Source organism: Danio aesculapii, chromosome 22 (genome assembly GCF_903798145.1).
Source record: "Danio aesculapii chromosome 22, fDanAes4.1, whole genome shotgun sequence".
In the NCBI taxonomy this organism is placed as follows: domain Eukaryota; kingdom Metazoa; phylum Chordata; class Actinopteri; order Cypriniformes; family Danionidae; genus Danio; species Danio aesculapii.
In genome coordinates, this window is record NC_079456.1 from 22,585,371 (window position 1) to 22,605,617 (window position 20,247).

At 35.7% G+C, this 20,247-nt stretch overlaps 1 protein-coding gene across 1 annotated transcript in view; it reads right to left on the reverse strand.

The window, feature by feature from the left end:
- Positions 1-20,247, reverse strand: part of ap3d1 (adaptor related protein complex 3 subunit delta 1) — a 38,961-nt gene that overhangs the window by 12,187 nt on the left and 6,527 nt on the right. The window contains exons 2-13 of the mRNA XM_056448580.1: positions 15,075-15,170; positions 14,907-14,987; positions 10,368-10,448; positions 10,179-10,286; positions 8,196-8,325; positions 7,975-8,114; positions 6,037-6,110; positions 5,902-5,951; positions 5,764-5,813; positions 4,036-4,084; positions 1,099-1,244; positions 871-1,019 (exon numbers count right to left, since the gene is read on the reverse strand). Coding sequence (XP_056304555.1) covers positions 871-1,019; positions 1,099-1,244; positions 4,036-4,084; positions 5,764-5,813; positions 5,902-5,951; positions 6,037-6,110; positions 7,975-8,114; positions 8,196-8,325; positions 10,179-10,286; positions 10,368-10,448; positions 14,907-14,987; positions 15,075-15,170 — 1,154 coding nt within the window. The remainder of the gene's footprint in view (positions 1-870; positions 1,020-1,098; positions 1,245-4,035; positions 4,085-5,763; positions 5,814-5,901; positions 5,952-6,036; positions 6,111-7,974; positions 8,115-8,195; positions 8,326-10,178; positions 10,287-10,367; positions 10,449-14,906; positions 14,988-15,074; positions 15,171-20,247) is intronic.

Here is a 20,247-nt window from a genome sequence, read left to right on the forward strand (position 1 = left end):
CTCAACATGTAAATCACTCTTGACGCTTCATCTGCGTCTGGTGTGAACGCAGCATTACAATACCAAACAAAACATCTGCATATATTATAAAGCCTTGTCAGTTTAAACTCCTGATATACAGTTTTCTGTATGCGACACACAAAGAGTGCACAGACAAAAAGCTAAATATCTGGCAGCATTGCTTTCATGAGTCCACAAGGTTCAGATTATGTCTGTGATTATAATACAGTTGGAAAAAAAAACAGCATGTGTATACATTATATTAGACCTGTGAAATGAAACCTTTTGGGAATGGCGTAACTCAACCGAGCTTTGCCCAATTGTACATTCCCACAAGAAAAATCAGGATGACAACTGAGGTGTTTGAGGGAGTCCAGAAACAGTGCTTACTGACATTAAAGACATTGTCCAGCACAACCTAAAAATCTACATAAAAAGGGCCCATTCACATAGAACACTTCTGTGCGTCAAAAAAACCCTTCAAGATGCATCATTTGGGAAGGTTTTTTTTTTTAATGCCACCTCTGCTATGTTACGAAAACATAACAGTTGACATGCCAACTTGCTACAGTAAAACTGTAAACGAAAGCTTGCAACACTTGCCCCGCCTGAAAGTTCTTCTGATTGTTCTAATGCTTTGGAACTCACATTGATAAGGAGTGTTGCTTGTGAAAGTTAAAATTCTTTTAACTTCACATGGCATCTTAAATAAGTGTTGCTCAAGTGCGAGGTGTTCCAAAACACCCGAGACATGTGCGTCCTTCAAATGTGCGCTTACTCTGCTTACACAGAAATGGAAACGTAGCATATTGGAATGGAAAACATGTTCTGTGTGAATGGCCCCTGAGTGTGTATTTGGTTTAGTCTTACCATTCGAAGTTGGTGATATACTGGTAGTTGCTCTGGCTGCAGATGTCGATGATCTTGGTGAGCAACTCATCTCTGTAAGTCGTGCCTTCAGCTTTGTCCACATGCAGCATGAGCTTCTTCACAATCTCCATCAAGTTCTTCTTCGAGACCTGGTTGCCCACATTTTCGTAAACTCTTAATATACAAGCTCTTCACAGAGCAATGTAAACAAATGATTGTTGTACACACCATGCCATAGAGCAGATCCAGGGCTCTCAAGCGGATGGACTCGTCTTTGTCATCCAAACATTGCAGGATCAGGTCTTTGTGTGACTGCACAGACTTCGGATGTGTCTTTAGGATCTTTGACATGGCCAGAAGACCCAAGTATTTCACTGTAAAACACCACAGTGCCTAAGTGACTTTTGAAATAATGCAAGGCTAATTCTAGGTTTATTTAGACTATGAAAGTCGCAATGTGAATGGAGGTTGTGGTAGATATTTCGTTCCGAATTATGACACAAGTAAAATGTTTATCAGAAAAAAAGAAAGGTGGGACTTGATTTATGTATAACTGATAAAGGCGGATGCAAATGTGAGCTTCAAGTTGATTCAAGAAGTTTGGCTGGATTAAATGTCAGGCATACATCACCTGAGGGATGTCTAATGGCCAATTCACATTGTACCAACACCAATATTTAGAGCTAAAAAGTAAAGCCAAAAGTCTCAGTGGAATTATTTTGGGATTTAGGGAGTTTTAATTTAATTTAATTTTTAATTTAATTTAATTTTAATTTAATTTTTAGGATGAGTCTAGTGGAGTTTAGTGCCATGACTCGACTTTAGGATAACTTCCGAACAGACTTTGGCTCCAAAATCAAGATGTTATCAGCCATTTTTGAACAATCTGGCTTCACGTTTTAATATTAGTCATGTGGAGGAAAACATGATCATTTGTTAGCTTTTAAATTGATTTTTTAGGAATTAAATGAGTCTAATGGAGTTTATTTCCATGGCTCCACTTCACAAGATGCCATCAGCCATTTTTTATCCACTCTGGCTTCGCTTTTATTTCTTTATTTTTTGACATTAGACATATGGGGAAAACAGGTTATTCGCTCGCTGTTACCGAGTGTCTTTAAAGAGTTTAATGACTCTGCGGAAGTTTGATACCACAGCTCCAATTCAGTATCACTACTGCACAGATTTTGGCTGCAAAAGCAAGATGTGATCAGCCATTTTTGGGACAATTTGGCTTCACTTATTTCATATTAGCCATACAGGGAAACCCTGTGATCATTTTCTAGCTTGTAAATTGTTTATTTTAAGAATTAAATGAGTACAATGGAGTTAGATACCATGGCTCCACTTCACGATCAATACAACTACAGACCTTGACTGAAAATTCAAGGCGTCATCTGCCATTTTTGGTCCATTTGGCTTGCTTTTTTTATTTATTTATTTTTTATATTAGCCACATAGGGGAAAACTGGTTTTTATTAGCTAGCTGTTACCAAGTGTTTTTAAGAATTAAATGAGTGAAGTTAGATTCCATGGCTTCACTTCACAATCAATACTACTACAGACCTTGGCTGCAAATTCAAGATGCCATCAGCCATTTTCTATCTATTCTGGCTTCTGTTTTATTTCTTTATTTTTTGACATTAGAAATATGGGGGAAAACCGGTTATTAGCTCGCTGTTACCAAGTGTCTTTTAAGAATTAAATTTGGCAGACTTTAGCTGAAAAAGCAAGATGTTATCAGCCATTTTTAGGACAATCTGGCTTCACTTGTTTTATGTTACCCATACGAGGAAACAATGTGATCATTTGCTAGCTTGTAAATTGTCCAATGGAGTTTGATACCATGGCTCCACTTCAAGATCAAGACTACACAGACCTTGGATGCCAATGTAAGATATCATCAGCCATTTTTGGTCCATTCTGGCTTTAAATGAGTCTGCAGAAGTTTGATAACACGGCTCCACTTTATGATCACTACAGAAATGACTCCAAGTGCAAGATGTCAGCCACCATGTTTGATAAATTTTGGCTTCAGTTTTCTACAGCGGAAGTGAAGATATTTGGCGCTTGTTTTCATTATTTATACAAATTCGTTCAGCACCCGTTGGTCATCTAATGTCTCAGGAGCGATGTTCTGTAATCTGGTGATTATCTATGCTCCATCTATGGTCGTGTTAATTGGTGCAGTCTAAATTGACCTCAACGTGTAATTAAAAGACTGAAATATAGCATTTGTGAGACAAAATTTTAAAAACAAAACACGCATTTAGGAATTGTTTATAATGTGCTCAATAATGCAGTTTAGACATTAAATAGGGAGAACCTCCATTCCATATCAACTTTAGAGCACTTTACAAATGAAATCTAGACATTCCCTAATAGTTTGTCATTAATGAAAAATCTGCAAATGCACATGTAGTAAAGGAAGACAAAAAAACAAGACAATGGGAAAAGAAAACACAAAGGACAAACACACACACACACACACACACACACACACACACACAAGACACACAAGACACACCCCCACAAGAACACTAATGGACTTCCATTTTGTTTTACTCCGCCAGATATTTGAAAGGTTAATTGTATTACTAATTGTGACAGATTAAATGCATATTTATTACGAAGCCACTAATGTTTGAAGTACCAACATTATCAAATAAAACTAAATATAGATGCAAGACGACTGGAGCCACAGTTCTGCAACCTTGGGCCATTAGAACACTGGGCTTTTCCTGATGCCAATATACAAATACACTGATTTGTATAAATAAGACTTGACAGAACGCCATTCGAATGCAAGTAAAAATCAAGGCGACTCGTGGTTTCTGAAAAACAAAACATGGCAGTCCGGGATTCAAAGAGCTACTCTATAGCCAGCTTCATAGGGTCACCGATAACTCGAACTCCTGACAGATAATTCAAGATTGTTTAAATGTGCATGGTATTGCTCTTTTGGAGGACACTTTTTCGAGAAGTTCCTCAAGCTATAATAGCTACAAATGACGCTTGCCAATTCTCTGTTGTAGCACTGAGGTTGTCTTCGAGTTATCCGGGATGGAGGTCTACATGGACTCCATCTACAGGACCAGAAGGGGGACTCAGAAACATGCAGACAATGAGAGAATGACACACTGCAGGCATTGACAGAAGGCTCACAGTTCTGGTCCGAGTCTTCAATCAGGATTCGCAGTTTCTGCACACAGAGCTGTGGACAAGAGAGAGAAATGGAAAACAGAAGGAGACGAAAGGTATTACTACTAATGTTTAAATCCCTTTCACAGCATCTTACAGCAATGTGTGATGTCTTTAGAGATGGATCAGGAGACCTTTTCTTTTCTTTTTTTTTAAAGCCAATGATTCAGTTTGGCAACTTATCTTTAAACAAAACTTGGCTGAACGCTGATTTCTACACTGAGACGGCCAATATATAATAACCTGCATTCATTCGATCATTCATTTAGCTGATGCTTTTGTCATAATCACACTAATTGATTAAAATTGCTAAAATAAAATGTTTATATTTTATTTTCTAAATGTAAAAAATTCAGCATATGACATGAAAGCCATCTTGTATTAATTTTGTACATTTTAATAATAAATATTTAATTAAATACTTCAATAAATTGAAGCAATAGCCAATGTCCAATGTTTTTGTAATTAAAAAAACAAATAAATAAATAATTCGCAATTTGTTAATTAGCTGATCCCCTTCATGTAATAATTATATATATTTGTGTTTCAGATGTGTCAGATTTGACAAACAAAAATTGTCATTAAGAAATAAAAAATTTTCGTACAAGAATTTAAATGCAAAAAATGATATTATATTCTACACTAGGGCTGTGCGATTAATCGAATCGAATCTTATTGCGATTTGAAGAGTTGCGATTAGCTAAAAATTGCAAGAGGCTGCGATATGAAGTATATGTGTATTATATAATTTTCTTCACGCAAATGTGTGACTGCCACCAGTCTTGCTAGCCAATTGAGTGAGCACACTTTTGTTCTGCCCAATCAGAATGGCGCAAACGAACTATGCGGAACGCCCACAATAAAACAAACAAACAGGAAAGCGCAAAAAAGTGGGATGTGGGCGTCTGCGACTTCAGAAGCATTAAAAGACGAATTCATATCAAAGAAAAACAGCACGTCTGTAATATGGGAATATTTTGGTTTCAAAGTCACAGACACAAAAGAAAAACAGGTTATTTGTAAGAGCTGTCGCAGAATTGTGGCCAAAGCACAAGAAAATACAGCAACCAGCAACTATAAAAGCACCACAGGCGGCTATATGAGCGTCCTGCTAAAAAGTGAACTAAAAGTATTGCCAGTGATAATCAATATAGTAGCTAGCTACAGTAAAGTACAACTTCAGAGATGTTTACAGCTTTTACACCATATAAAAAACCATCACGAAGGCAACTAACGCGATAATTTACTACAGTTTGCTCCAGAGAAAATTTGTTTAATTTCTGAGCATTTAGAAACAGTTTTGAATAAAATTTGGAGTTAGTTCCTATCTTTTCAGTTCCTTTTTTAAATTAACTCTCACTGGATTTTAGCAGTAAGAAGCTAAGATACAGAATATTGAGCTAAAGCTTGACTATAAAATTAAATCGCAAATCAAAATTGAAGTATGTGGGAAAAAAAATTTATAAATAAAAATCACAATTAGATATTTTCCCCAAATCGCACAGCCCTATTGTACACATATAAAAGCAACAACGTAATGACCTGCATTATCATTGTAACGTTTAAAGAAAGAAAAAACTACTCTTGACCCTTATAAATTAATGCTTCAAATTTAGATGTATATAAAAATGGCCTCAATAAACCATTAAAATAAATTGGCCGGTTACACTAGATAATGTGCCAAAAGCCCACCTGTATGCTAGCACTGTGATTGGGCATCCCAGAAGACAGCGAGATCAGCACTGAGTAAAACAGGAGAGAGAACAGACATCAGTGTCAATGTTCAAAAATATGAATACAACACCGGGTCACGGCACCAGAAATACTGACCTGCTATAACTGTGTTGACGCACTCATAGAGAAGTGACATGGCCGAGGTACTAAGAGAGTGAATAAAATAAAAGACATATATTATATTAAACCCTAATATTCCTGTCAGCGTTGGTGTTTTAGCATCACCATTACCTGTGGATGAGGTTTGTTAGGGGCTCAATCAGCTTCTTTCCCAAACGAGGTTCCAAAGGAGTGAGAGCACCAAACTGAAAGATGGACATATGGTTAAAGAAATGGACAAGAGTTCAATTTAGGAAACTTTCATAAAAAAACAATGAGGTGGATCTAAGGTTGAAATTTAAATCTGAGAGAAAGTGCATGTTGTGGGCCAGAATCTCAGCTTTAAAGACTACTGGATCATATTTGATCCATTTCTAAGGACTCTAAATTACATCAAACCTTCGTTTAAGAACCAGTTGTAAACACATCATATATTTTTATGTATTGCCATTCAGCAAAAATGACTATTTTCATGGCAAAAACATTTTGTTAATGAATATACAATTAAAAACCACAAACAAATGTACAAATAATTTAAATCCAATTTTTAAAATTCATCAATTTTCCTTCTGCCTTTCTATCAGAGGTCGCCACAGCAGAAGGAACCGCCAACTCATCGAGCATATGTTTTACGCAGCGGATGCCCTTCCAGCTGCAACCCAGTACTGGGAAACTCATTCACACACAAACTCATACACTACAGGCAATTTTGTTTATTCCCTTAACCTAAACCGCATGTCTTTGGACTGTGGGGGAAACATCCAGAGGAAACCCATGCGAACACAGGGAGAACATGCAAACTAAATAAAAAGCCTTCTGCAGTCATTAAAAGCAAGACAGTCCAATAAACTGTGCTTTACCTGTTGTCCTGTATTATTAAAAAAATGTCCTGTACTTTAAACTGTACTTTTATTATACTTTACGTTAAAGGGATTTGAATATATTTTGCAGGCTACTGTTACACAAACCATACAGCGAGGCTACTTTTGATTGCTTGTTACAATTTTTGCTGATGAAATTTATTCCAAATTTTAAATAAAATGTTTTTTGCATCTTTTTTTTGCATTTCGCTTAAAATAAACACCCAAAAAAGACCATATTTAGACAACACAATGTCAATGTTTTAACTTTAGAAGGGTTGGGAGGTCATTATTTGGTGGAATAACCATATAATTTTTCAATCAGGCTGCACGGTGGCGCAGTGGGTAGCACGTTCGCCTCACAGCAAGAAGGTCGCTGGTTCGAGCCTCGGCGGGGTCAGTTGGCGTTTCCGTTTGTGGCATGTTCTCCCTGTGTTCGCGTGGGTTTCCTCCGGGTGCTCCGGTTTCCCCCACAAGTCCAAAGACATGCAGTATAGGTGAATTGGGTAAGCTAAATTGTCCATAGACCCAATTGTGAATGGGTGTGTATAGATATTTCCCAGTGATGGGTGACAGCTGGAAGGGCATCTGCTGCATAAAACACATGCTGGATAAGCTGGCAGTTCATTCCGCTGTGGTGACCCCTGATGAATAAAGGGACTAAGCCGAAGAAAAATTAATGAAACGTATAATCATTCGAAATAATTTGGTAAAATAACAGTCTGTTAAAAAAAAAAAAAAAAAATGGGATTCATTTTGTGTTTAATAATAAATACTCTTGAATTTGTTACTAAAGTTGGCGGTTCATTCCTCTGTGGCAACCCCCGATTAATAAAGAGAATGAATGATTGAATGAATTTTTCAATCACAATAATTGAAATGATGTCATTTTCTGCGGCGGTGTAAAAGAAATGTGACTTGGAATACATAGTTATCATAGTTTTACAGAATGAAATGAACTAAATTACATTCTACTCAAAGCCATAACTAACAAATCTGGAAAAACAGGATTTTATTAGTGGTCTCTTATTTTTTTGTTCATATAACTATTTAAAAAAATACTGAAAACATTAGCTCTGATGAGCCATAAAAGTCTGATGCATTTAACACGAAGTACACAAATGTTTTTTCGCTCAAAACGTTCCAGTAATTTATCATTTCATACGCCAAGATTTTACACTGCAAATCCCTCACACTTTTCGTCTCTTACCAGCTTAATGATCTTGATGAGAACCCAGTTGTTGGTGGAGGAAGTCATGAGTTTGAAGAACAGGGGCGCCAGCGACAGGTAGTTTTTAGGATTTCTTCTGGCCAGTTCACAGATGACGTTCACAGCTGCTGACTGGACACCTGAAACACAAACAAACATTCAGATTGAAGGCTGAAATATTCACTTTCAACAGGGCAAAACGGTGGATTTAGGCTCTGTACCGGGATCAGGATCCTCCAGCTTTTCTTTGAGTCGAGGAAAAGCGGGACGCAGGGATTCCGGGTACTTCAGAAACACTTTGTACATGATCAGCACAGCCTTCTTGCGAATGTACGGCTTGGTGTGCGACATCTGAGATAAATGAGGTGGGAATTAAGTCATTTATTTAGGATTTAATGTGGCAACAATGGCTAAACTATTCAGAGGATCAACCAGATTTTCAAGCAAACATTTCACTTCATAGTTCATAATATTGACAATTTACCAACTCTGTCTTAGAAACAGCATATAAGAAATACAGATATACATATAAAACTAAAATGAAAATAAACTATAGTAATAATAACAACAATTACATAAAATCTCTCAAAATAATGGATTATTTAAAAAAAAAATTTAATTATTACTCAGATATGGAACATTTTTAAAATGATCAAACATATACACTCACCTGCCACTTTAATAGGTACACCTGATCAACTGCTCGTTAATGCAAATTTATAACCAACCAATCACATGGCAGCAACTGCATTTAGATATAAAGACATGGTCAAGACGATCTGCTGCAGTTCAAACCGAGCATCAGAATGGGGAAGAAGGGCGATTTTAGTACTTTGAACGTGGCATGGTTGTTGGTGCCCTGACGGGCTGGTCTGAGTATTTCAGAAACTGCTGATCTCCTGGGATTTTCATGCACAACCATCTCTAGGGTTTACAGAGAATTGTCAGAAAAAGAGAAATATCCGGTTCGTGGCAGTTCTGTGGGCGCAAATGCCTTGTTGCTGCCAGAGGTCAGAGGAGAATGGCCAGACTGGCTCCAGCTGATAGAAAGGCAACAGTAACTCAAATAACCACTCGTTGCAATCAAGGTAAAAAGAGCATCTCTGAACACACAACAGGTCAAACCTTGAGGGAGATGGACTACAGCAGCAGAAGATCACAACGGGTGCCACTCCTGTCAGCTAAGAACAGGAACCGGAGGCTACAATTTGCACAGGCTCACCAAAATTGGACAATAGAAGATTGGAAAAACGTTGCCTGGTCTGATGATTCTCGATTTCTGCTGCAACTTTCAGATGGTAGGGTCAAAATTTGGCGTCAACAGCATGAAAGCATGGATCCATCCTCTCTTGTATCAACAGTTCAGGCTGCTGGTGGTGGTGTAATAATGTGGGGAATATTTTCTTGGCACACTTTGGGCCCATTAGTACCAATTGAGCATTGTGTCAATGTCACAGCCTACCTGAGTATTGTTGCTGACCATGTCCATCCCTTTATGACCACAGTGTACCCATCTTCTGATCCCCTCCACTTACTTCCAGTAGGATAACGCCTCATGTCATAAAGCGAGAATCATCTCAGACTGGTTTCTTGAACATGACAATGAGTTCACTGTACTCAAATGGCCTCCACAGTCACCAGATCTCAATCCAATAAAGGACCTTTGGGATGTGGTGGAACGGGAGATTGGCATCATGGATGTGCAGCCGACAAATCTGCAGCAACTGCGTGATGCTATCATGTCAATATGGACTAAAATCTCTGAGGAATATTTCCAGTACCTTGTTGAATCTGTGCCATGAAGGACTAAGGAAGTTCCGAAGGCAAAGGTGGTGCAACCCGGTACTAGTAAGGTATTCTTAATAAAGTGGCCGGTGAATGTGTAACTATGTTTGCCTTTGAAGATATACAGATGTTTCCTGTTTATAATCACGAGTGTGTGACCAAGTTTAGAAATAACATCCTTTCTTCTCTTCATTGGGTTGTTATATTTAGCATCTTAGCAGTGTTAATATTTGTTGTTTATTATGTTTACAAAAAATGTCATCTGGCATCATTTTTAAATAGATATTAATAAAAAAAAAAAAAACTTTGATTTATAATTACTACACAAAGCACAAAACTGGTTTCTCCTCCATCAAGAGAGAATGAATGTGTGCTGAACATCAATATTTGCTTAAAGTAAACACTCTGATTGTCCATACCAAAGTCATGATGTCATTGGCGAGGTCACGAGCGAGGTCAGGGGTCACGAAGCAGGACAGGCCAGTCAGAGCCACACCGGTGTCATATTGGTTTGGACTGCTGAGATCCTGGGGGGAGAGAGATGATAAAAGTCTCCTATAGCAAACAGTGACTCATACAAACTGGTGAATAAGAAGTCTAAAACACACCTTGCGGATCTGATTGGTCGTCAGCATAATGACATCAGTGCCCTCGTGAAAGCACTGGGACGCTGCAAGGTAGCCAATTCGCTGGAAATGAGGAAAGAGAGAGTCATTTGTTAAGTGGAGTTGAGAAGCAAAATTAATAGTACATTTGGGGGACAACAACGTATTAAAAATATAGGTGGGCATAGAGTAATATTTTTAAATCAGATTAATCTCGAAATTAATCTAGATTAAAATGGCTCATTTAAATTCTGCCGAAGGCATTCAGAATATGTGTGCTACCCAAATAATAAGTCTTTGAGAACGGGTTTCTCAAGCCAGGTGGCGCATTAGACCAGGGGCTCATCTCCCGTTTCCAAAATGAATCACAAACTGCTTGAGAAACTGTTCTACAATGATAATTGATGATGAAAATAAATTATGTTCAATAAGATGTACTTGTGTTTACTAACTGTTTATTTAGTTAAATATGAATTTTGTAGGCCTACATAAGCTCCAAACTGCGATTTCATACTTGCTTTTGATGTACGTACATACAGAAAACGCTGCTTCTTAATGCCAAGTTCACAGAGCCCTGACGGTGTGTCAAACATTGAGTATGTTTACATGGACAACAACACTTTAATACGATTTTAATATGGATACTCTGATTAAGAGTCTACCATGTAAACAACGATTTTTGATTACCTTAATGCGACTAAAGTCATAACTGAACTAAACACAAATGGAATTAAGACATGTGGAGTATGCAGATATTAGTGGCATTACTGAAGTAAACACTGCAATCAAACTATTACCATCATGTAGGCGGCTGTCAGTAAAAGACTGCACGCACGCACGCACACAGCGAAATGCACAAGTTTTTTTTCTCTCCGTTTAGCGAGCGTTATTACATTCTATAACACTCTCACCAGTCCTTGCTCCTTATATGCGTCTAATACCTCAGTTTGTCACGACGGCATGAATGAAATGTTCATGAGTTAAAGTAAAACTGCCGAACTGCAGCTAAAGTCAAGCATCCTGCTGATTTGATTCAGAAGGGCACTTTTTTGCCAGACGGCTCACCTGTCAGGTATACATCCGAGCTACAATATCAAGGTGAAACTCATCATAGCTTGCGCAGAATAGACTCAGCTCCCAATTCAACTTTGAGAATACACTAAAAGCCATATTTTTTATAGCACAATAAGAGTATCGCTTTAACGCAGCACGTTAACGCCGATAACGGCCCACCACTAATTTTTTTTTTAACACATTCCAGTGCTTCCCACACATAGACTTTACTTGGGTGGGTTGCCCAGGTTTATTAATGGCCGCCCAAGTATGTTTGGTGATAATTTTTTACTAATATTATCATCTGTTTACACTATTTTGCATCCTCCCATTATAAACAAACATCCACGATCAAACAGTGGAAAATCTTGTCTCATTTACCCGTTTCATTCTGTGTGCGTGAGACCTGTCACCACTCCCACAGACAGTCTCACGTGCTACGCAAACCCACAGAGACGCACGTTCTGGCACTTAAATTATACTGGCCGGGGTTCCTAAAATCTCCTAAAATGTCCAGGATTCGGTTTTTGCTTTCGGTTTTTTTTTGTCTTTTTTTTCTTTAACTCACTGAAAAGAAACAGTGTATAACAGTGTATAATAGATAAAAATTTAATTATGTTTTGTTTGTTGCAGATAGTTAACCATTTATGTGCTGTGGGTAAACTCTGTGTTTCAATCCGGCTACCACCGCAAGTATATTTCAAACCTGTGGAAAGCACTGCATTCCGTGTATAGATGACATCATTTTCACAGCTACTGTTGATCTCGAACATATAAAAAATAAAGTAAAAATGCAATAAAATGAAAGGCTTAAGAGAAAACTGAAATATCTAACATTATACAAAAATGCCTCTATAATAGGAGATTATATATATCTTTTCAAATAGTAAATTAAATAAAATAATTTAACAAAACTTTACTACAGTAATGCTGATTTAAATGTATGACTATAAAAGGACCAAATGTTATTTTCCATAATAATTTGCTATTTTATTTGTATTAGTCGTATTAACATTATTAATAATGAAGCACCCTCTTATTTAAATGCACTTTTACCAAGGATAACCAAGCAACATGGTTATCAAACTAGGCAAAGTCTTACAGATTTTACATTATGTCGTTCTAAAACTGCTTATGGTCGCAGATCTTTTAAATATTCTGGGGCATTGCTATGGAATAAACTACCAGTGGATATTAAAAGTAGTGATGTCCAGATCCAATCACGTTATTGGAAATAAGGCCCGATCACGCGATTTCAGACTCGATCGGAATCAGATGTTACCTCCCGATCAGGACTCGAATATATATGCATCTATGGATTCTCATTATTTTTAAACAAATCTATACACAAAGTTAGACCTCTTTCTTGATTTCACACAGAAACAGCAACGCATGCGGCATGACATCAACAATTGGTTACAATAACATCACTATCGGTTAAATGCCTTTGCAAACACTGGGACTTTTTTTTGTTTACATGCCTGCTGGGTATTTTAAGTTGAGGTGCTATTTGTTTATTGTTATTTTTTTATATTTACTGTTGTTAAAGTCCAAAAGTGAAGAATTGATATTATTTATTACTTGATTATCAAGCTAGTTGTTGAATGTTAAAATAAGGTGAATTAAAAAAAATAAGGAACATCCTGGATCTGTTTCTTCACTCTTCTTTATTCTTCTTTATGCATTATAGAAGTATCAGATCGGGTTTCGATATCGGACTCGAGGGCAAAAAAACCTGACTGCGACATCCCTAATTTAAAGTATTACTAATGTGGTTAGCTTTAGTTCAAAATCTAAAAGTAGGCTATATTAAGCAGAATAGTGTGTTTATGAATTTTACAATAAGTTTTAATGTTTGTTTTTTGTGATTGTATTTGTATATACATTTATAATGTAGTGTCACAGTGTACCTGTTTACGAGGAGTAGTATAATCTGTACTTCACATCAAGAACCACAATGGAAATAAGTTTTATTTGGAAACCTTTACTTCGTATATCCTTGACGAAAATGTGTATTCACCTATTAGTTGTCAACCAGAATAAATGTATGAATTGTATTAGTCATTTGTTAATATGCTTTGGACCAGATCTCTGGACTTTTCTGACAGTGTGCTGTTCGATTTCCTCAATTAATGTCTATTAATTCATTTACATTTTTAAAATAAAATTAATTAATTATTATTATAACCAGGGCTATCTGTGGCTAGTAGATTTCCAACATTACTAGCCACTCGCCATTTTTAACTAGCCACACTTTTGTTGTTGGGAAAGTATATTTTGTATGCATAAATATGACTATGGCATGCTAGGATTACTTGATTTAGATTTTGTGTTATGTCCACATGCCTCCTCATTCATTTCACTAGTTGTGTGTTGTGTATAAGCTCAGTGAGCATGAGCAAATGGGTCATGGTTTCATGGTGTCGCATTGCAATTAGTTTGTATTCCACATGACTTTTCAGACCTCAAAATTAAGGATTTACCAAACATAAATAATTATTTCTTAGCCACAAATTTTAAATGTGTCAAAACAAGCCAAATATAGCTGTAAACATGCACTTTTTAATTTAACAAAGCTTCTTTTTAAAGAAAAAAAATGGACATTTAAAAAATAATTATTGCCATGTATCTAAAATGCACAGTAATCTGTCCTGGCTAAAGGTCTCAGATCACCAGTTAACTACACATAAATGGGAAGTTATATTATCAATATAATATAGTCACTTTAATTTAGTCATATTAAAGCAATGTTATTGTAAAAAAATTATAATTAAGCCATCTCAACTAATAACTGTAAGCAAAAGAAAGCAGGTGAAATTAATAATCTGTTCAAACAATAGTTTAGATCATCGCTTTTTGTCTAGTCTATTTCATAGAGAACAAATCGCACCAGTCGCGTTTCCTCCAGGCACGGTTGCTTTGCACAAGTAAACGAGAGCGCGCATGCTTTTTAAACAGTCACGAGCATCACATCACCTGTGCACGCGAGTGATCATCCTCTCAATCAGTATATTCACCTGCTTTCTTTTGCTTGCGCTAACACAATTATTTTTGTCAGTTGTGCTGCTTCTCAGTTCTAAGATCGCATTTGCACGAATATTGGGCCATCTTTATTGTCAAACCCTGCTTTTAAGAAAGCTACAACTTGAAAATTATTTACAACCAGCCAAAGCGGCTAGTGGGAGTGTCTGCCTAACCCACCACCAGTGAAATCTACCTGCATTTGGCGGGTGTTAATGTCAAGCCCCTGATTATAACCAATTTAAAATATATACAAAAAGCAAAAACACACACAAAAAAGTAAAAATTTGTAAAAATAAATAAATAAAAAAGTAAAAAGATAAAATAAATAGAAAAAAAATGGCAATATAAAAATAAATCCCAGTCAAAAAATATGAATGAATCTTAAACTAGTATATAAATAACACCAAAGTACACACACATACAGACCTAAATATATAAGACATTAATTCCGATGCCTCTTCTCACCTTATAAGTGAATTTGGAGGAGCTCATGACCTCCACGATGTTGAAAGCAGCCCAGCTCACATCATAGCCGAGCATCTGCAACTGTTAAAAGCAGAACAAACAGCACATGAGTGACGGCTTGAGCTCAAAAGAAAAAAGAAATCCGAATGAAACGACTGTCAGCCTTACGTAGGTGAGCTTGCAGACGGCGTTGGCTTTAACGGCGATGTTGTCCTGTTTGAGTTCTTGTTTGATCTCATCGATGCACGTAGAGATGTATTTGGCCTGTAGAGGGAACAGGAAGTATTGTTAGAAAGAGTGAGCCAAAAATACAGACAATGCTCTCAATAACAGCCAGACGCATCATTTAGTTCCTGTTGTCAGACACGTTTGTCAAATCACAGCCTGAGCTTAATGAGGAACGATGTGTGCCAATTAACGCTTCAGCACAGCGAGATTTTGCTAAATTTCACAATGAAAACATTAATATGCGCATCCGTCAAGACAATATTTTGACGATGATGTCAGCGTCTGGCTTAATTAGCATATATAAAAGGTATTAGTTTCCATTATTTTATAGTAAACCAATATTTTTCCTTTAACAAAACACAAAAGAGATATTTAGCAGAATGCCCAAGCTGCTTTGTAATGAAAGTTTATGGGAATTTTATTTACACTTAGTATTCAATATGCATTTAAACTAATATGAAACACTTTCCCCTTAAAACCACAAAAAGAGATATTTAGCAGAATGTTCAAGCTGCTCTGTAATGAAAGTTTATAGAGATTTTTATTTATATCACTTACATTTATAATTCAATATGCATTTCAATTCATATGAAATATTTTCTCTTATAAACATACAAAAATATAAATTCAGCAGAATGTCCAAGCTGCTCCATAACGAAAGGTTACAGGGATTTTTATTTACATTCTTTACATATATTATTTAATATGCATTAAAATTAATATAAAACATTTTTCCCTTAAAAACAAAAAAAATAATAATTTGCAGAAGGTCCAAGCTGCTCTGTAATTAAAGTTTATGGGGATTTTTATTTACATTTATTATTCAATAAGCATTTAAATTATTATGAAAATTTTTTCCCTTAAAACCACAAAAAGAAATATTTAGCAGAATGTCCAAGCTGCTCCGTGATGAAAGTTTATGGAGATTTTTTTATTTACATCATTTACATTTATAATTCAATATCCATTTGAATTCATATGAAACATTTTCCTTTAAAACACAAAAAAGAGATATTCAGCAGAATGTCCAAGCTGCTCCGTAATGAAAGTTTATGGAGATTTTTGTTTACATTTATCATTTTATATGCATCTGAGTGTATGTGACTTTATTATTTTCCTTTTAAAATGTTGTGTATATGTTAAATGTTTTGTATTCGATAGTCATGTTTATTATTTACAAATAAGAAAATCATTAAAAAAAAAAAAAAAGAAAGTTTATGGGGATCAAAGACACTGGTGAAAAGAAATATATCCGATTCAAACTACAAAATAATAAAAACAACATAAACATTTAATTTCTTTAACCAAAATGAAAATATTTGTATTAGTGCTGTCAAAATTAGTGCGTTAACGCATGCGATTAATTAGAAATATTTAACGCGTTACATTTTTTTTAATGCAATTAACACCGTTGCAGGTTTTTTATTTCCTGTTAAAAATGCAAAAACTGTAAACACTGCAATGCCTGTGTTTTGGAATTTTTTTTGCAGTCCACTAAGAATCCAACAGATTGTTTTGAAATTCAAATGGGATTAAGATGCCGGTGTTTTTATTTCTGTAATAAATATGGCTGTCAAGACAGGATCTTGATAGTTTATTGTGGGTATGTTGTTTACATGAAGAAACAAGTTAAACAAAAATTCTAATAAACAATTATATTTTAAATTTAAATAGTTTTTTGTGTTGAGTTTACATGAATTTTACATTTGAATAGCTAAAATTACAAGTTTCAGTCTTTTAACTATGATTAATCGTGATTAATTGCTAAAATTGATTAATTAGTGAATTTTTTTTTGCGATTGACAGCACTAATTTGTATATAAAAATAAGTAACTTTTACAGCATAAATGAAAAAGTGAAAGTAAACCAAGTAGTAAATAGTAAAGTAGTAAAAAGTAAATTAAAACGACAAAGTCATAACATATGTACTTGAACTAAAATGTTGATCAAATAAAATCATTCAAAATATTAACACACGCTACAACTCAAATATATCATAAATAAATATATATATCTATATATATCATAAATAAATATATATATCTATATATCTATATATATATATATATATATATATATATATATATATATCTATATATATATATATATATATATATATCTATATATATATATATATATATATATCTATATATATATATATATATATCTATATATATATATATAGATATATATATATATCTATATATATATATATATATATATATATATATATATATATATATATATATATATATATATATATATATATATATATTGCCGTAGATGATAACACAACCCTAACTGAACGCTTCATTATTTTTCTGACTTGTTTTCACATCAGATCATAAATATAACCCACAATCAAAGGTTCACAGTTGAAATCCAAAAATAAAAAAGCAAAAATAAAAATACTCGTCCTCCAAACTAGGTCAGTTCATCCAGTTATGTGCGTACAATCAATGAATGACTAACAGAACCAACATACCACAATATCTCGTGGCTAGTCATTGAATGATTATGAAATGTAATTCATTAAAGGGATAGTTCACCCAAAAAACAAATATTTACTCACTAATGACAAACCTTTGAGTTTTTGTTACCTGTTCAACACAAAAAAAATATTCTGAAGAATGCTGGAAGCCGGTAGCCAATTGACATCCATAGTAGGAAAATAAATACTATGGAAGTCAATGGATATCCATTTCCAACATACCATCTTTTGTGTTCAACTCACTTTTGGGGTTGTGACAAATGAAGAGTGAATGAGAAGTAAATTATGATGGAATTAAAATTCTTGGGTAAACTATCCCTTTAAAAGTGTCTTCAAGCAGCACTTTGACTTACGGCACACATATTGGCCTCAGGGACACACAAAGTGCTGTTGTATGAGGCGAGTGTGTGGTCATGTGTCTTTAGTCATGAGACTAACAGGAGAAACACTGAAGGGGCTACACTACAGAATCAAGCCCTCTTTTACTGACTGAAGAATGCATCGTGGAGATGTAAAGTATATGAAGAAGAAGATCTTCCAATCACATCTGTATAATAACGTTTTAAATGCTGCATTGTGGGTCATTTTGGTAGTGAGAGATTGAAAATATAGGATAAACATAAGGTCATTGCAAAACTTCTGAATTGGGTAGTTTAAACAGCGCGAGAGTGAAACAATGGAGTAAATGAAGGATCTCCAGAGGAGCTACATTTTTTATTAAACACTGGTGAATGATGCATTGTGGGTAATTTAGAAGAGAGGCTGAAAATACAAGGTACACTGTATTAAAAAAAAACGTGGTTCCACACAATCGATTTGAGCTGGAACAACATGAAGAAATCAAGTTAACTCATTCATTCATTCATTTTCTTTTCAGCTTAGTCCCTTTATTAATCTGGGGTCGCCACAGCAGAATGAACCGCAAACATATTCAGCATATGTTTTAAGCAGCAGATGCCCTTCCAGCTGCAACCCATCACTGGGAAACACTCATACACACTTAATCACACACATACACTACAGCCAATTTAGCTTACCCAATTCACCTACAGCACATGTCTTTGGACTGTGGGGGAAACCAGAGCACCCAGTGGAAACCCACACGAACACAGGAAGAACATGACAAATTTAAGTGCGTTAAACATGAAACAATTAAGTTGCCCCCCCTTAAAACTGAAAGAATTGTGTTGTTTCAGCTCATTTTAAATAAGTAAATGTCAGCAAATTTCATTTTTGGAGTGCAAATAAAGGTTTCCATGATGATTTTCCGGTCACGTCTTTACAAAACTCTTATTAATGTTGAATTATGGGTAGTTCCCACCTACAGGAACTGACAATATGGAGTGTATGATGGTAAATGATAGGGGAAGGGGGGGATTGGGGCTGCGGCGCAACGCAGCACAACGCAACGTGGCTGTTCAGACTCACACTGACACAAGGAGTCATGTTCTTTTAATGACAGCAGTAAATGACTGAACAACTATTTGAACTGTGCAACCGTTTGTAAATTCTAAATTAACATTTCTATTTTTATTATTTTTAACATATAACATTTTTATTCACAAACTGTGCAGCTTTTGTCACTGCAATGTATCTTTATGGGTTTCTGGAAGAACACTTCCTGAGCCTCTTGGTATGGAAAGTCAGAAATGTCTGGCCCATTTATTGAGACATTTATTAAACACGTCTCTTATAAAAATTTTGCTGTGAACATGTCATGGCCAGAAGCAGCTTTACCGAAAATTGTTCATCCATTCATTTTACTTCAGCTTAGTGCTTTATTTATAAGGGGTCACCAAAGCAGAATGAACCACCTTAGAAAAATGACAAACAATGCAATTTGGTAACATTGCAAATGATGAAAGATGAAAATTAGTTCAAATGCACATCTATAAATCTAATTCTTGTTTCTCAACCACCGGGCCGCAGACTGGTACCGGTCTGTGGATCAATTGGTACCGGGCTGCACAAGAAATCATTAATTATTTCCTTTTTGAACTGAATTTATTTCCTTTTAGTCTGAACGATCTATTATTTAGAAAAATGACCGTATTCTCTCGCTCACACCTCAGTCACTTCAGCGCCCAAATTAAACCCACAAGCAGCAAAATGAGTAAGAAACAGATGACTTTGGAAGGTTTCTTTGCTAAGGGGAAAAGGCCCAGTGAAGGACCAGTAAACTGCCAAGAATCCGCAACCCATCGGTCAACAAATCAGGTGAACCCACCATGCCTATGCAAGATCAACAGCTGTAGATCGCAAATGATGGCGGCTCTTAGGGGCCATTTGCATATCGTGTCTTTTCTAGAGTTCGCGCAGGTTCATTATTTCCAACAGAGGTGCGCAGCTTGTGCTTCCAGACGTACACAGTTGCACCGCGAGTCACATGACAAGAACTGACCGATCAGCTTCAGCTTGTATGGAATATGCACATTTCGTAGACTAACTATCTAACTATTAATGCTGCACTCGAGCTGAATCATTTGAATTTGAGCAGATGACACCATTGAGGCGAGTTACGCATGTTGCTCATTTTTCGCAAACACACAATTAGCCTCAATAGGCAGTGCTGCCTGTTGGAAATTTGTCTATTTGCGAATTTGCATTGACTTTGAATGTAAA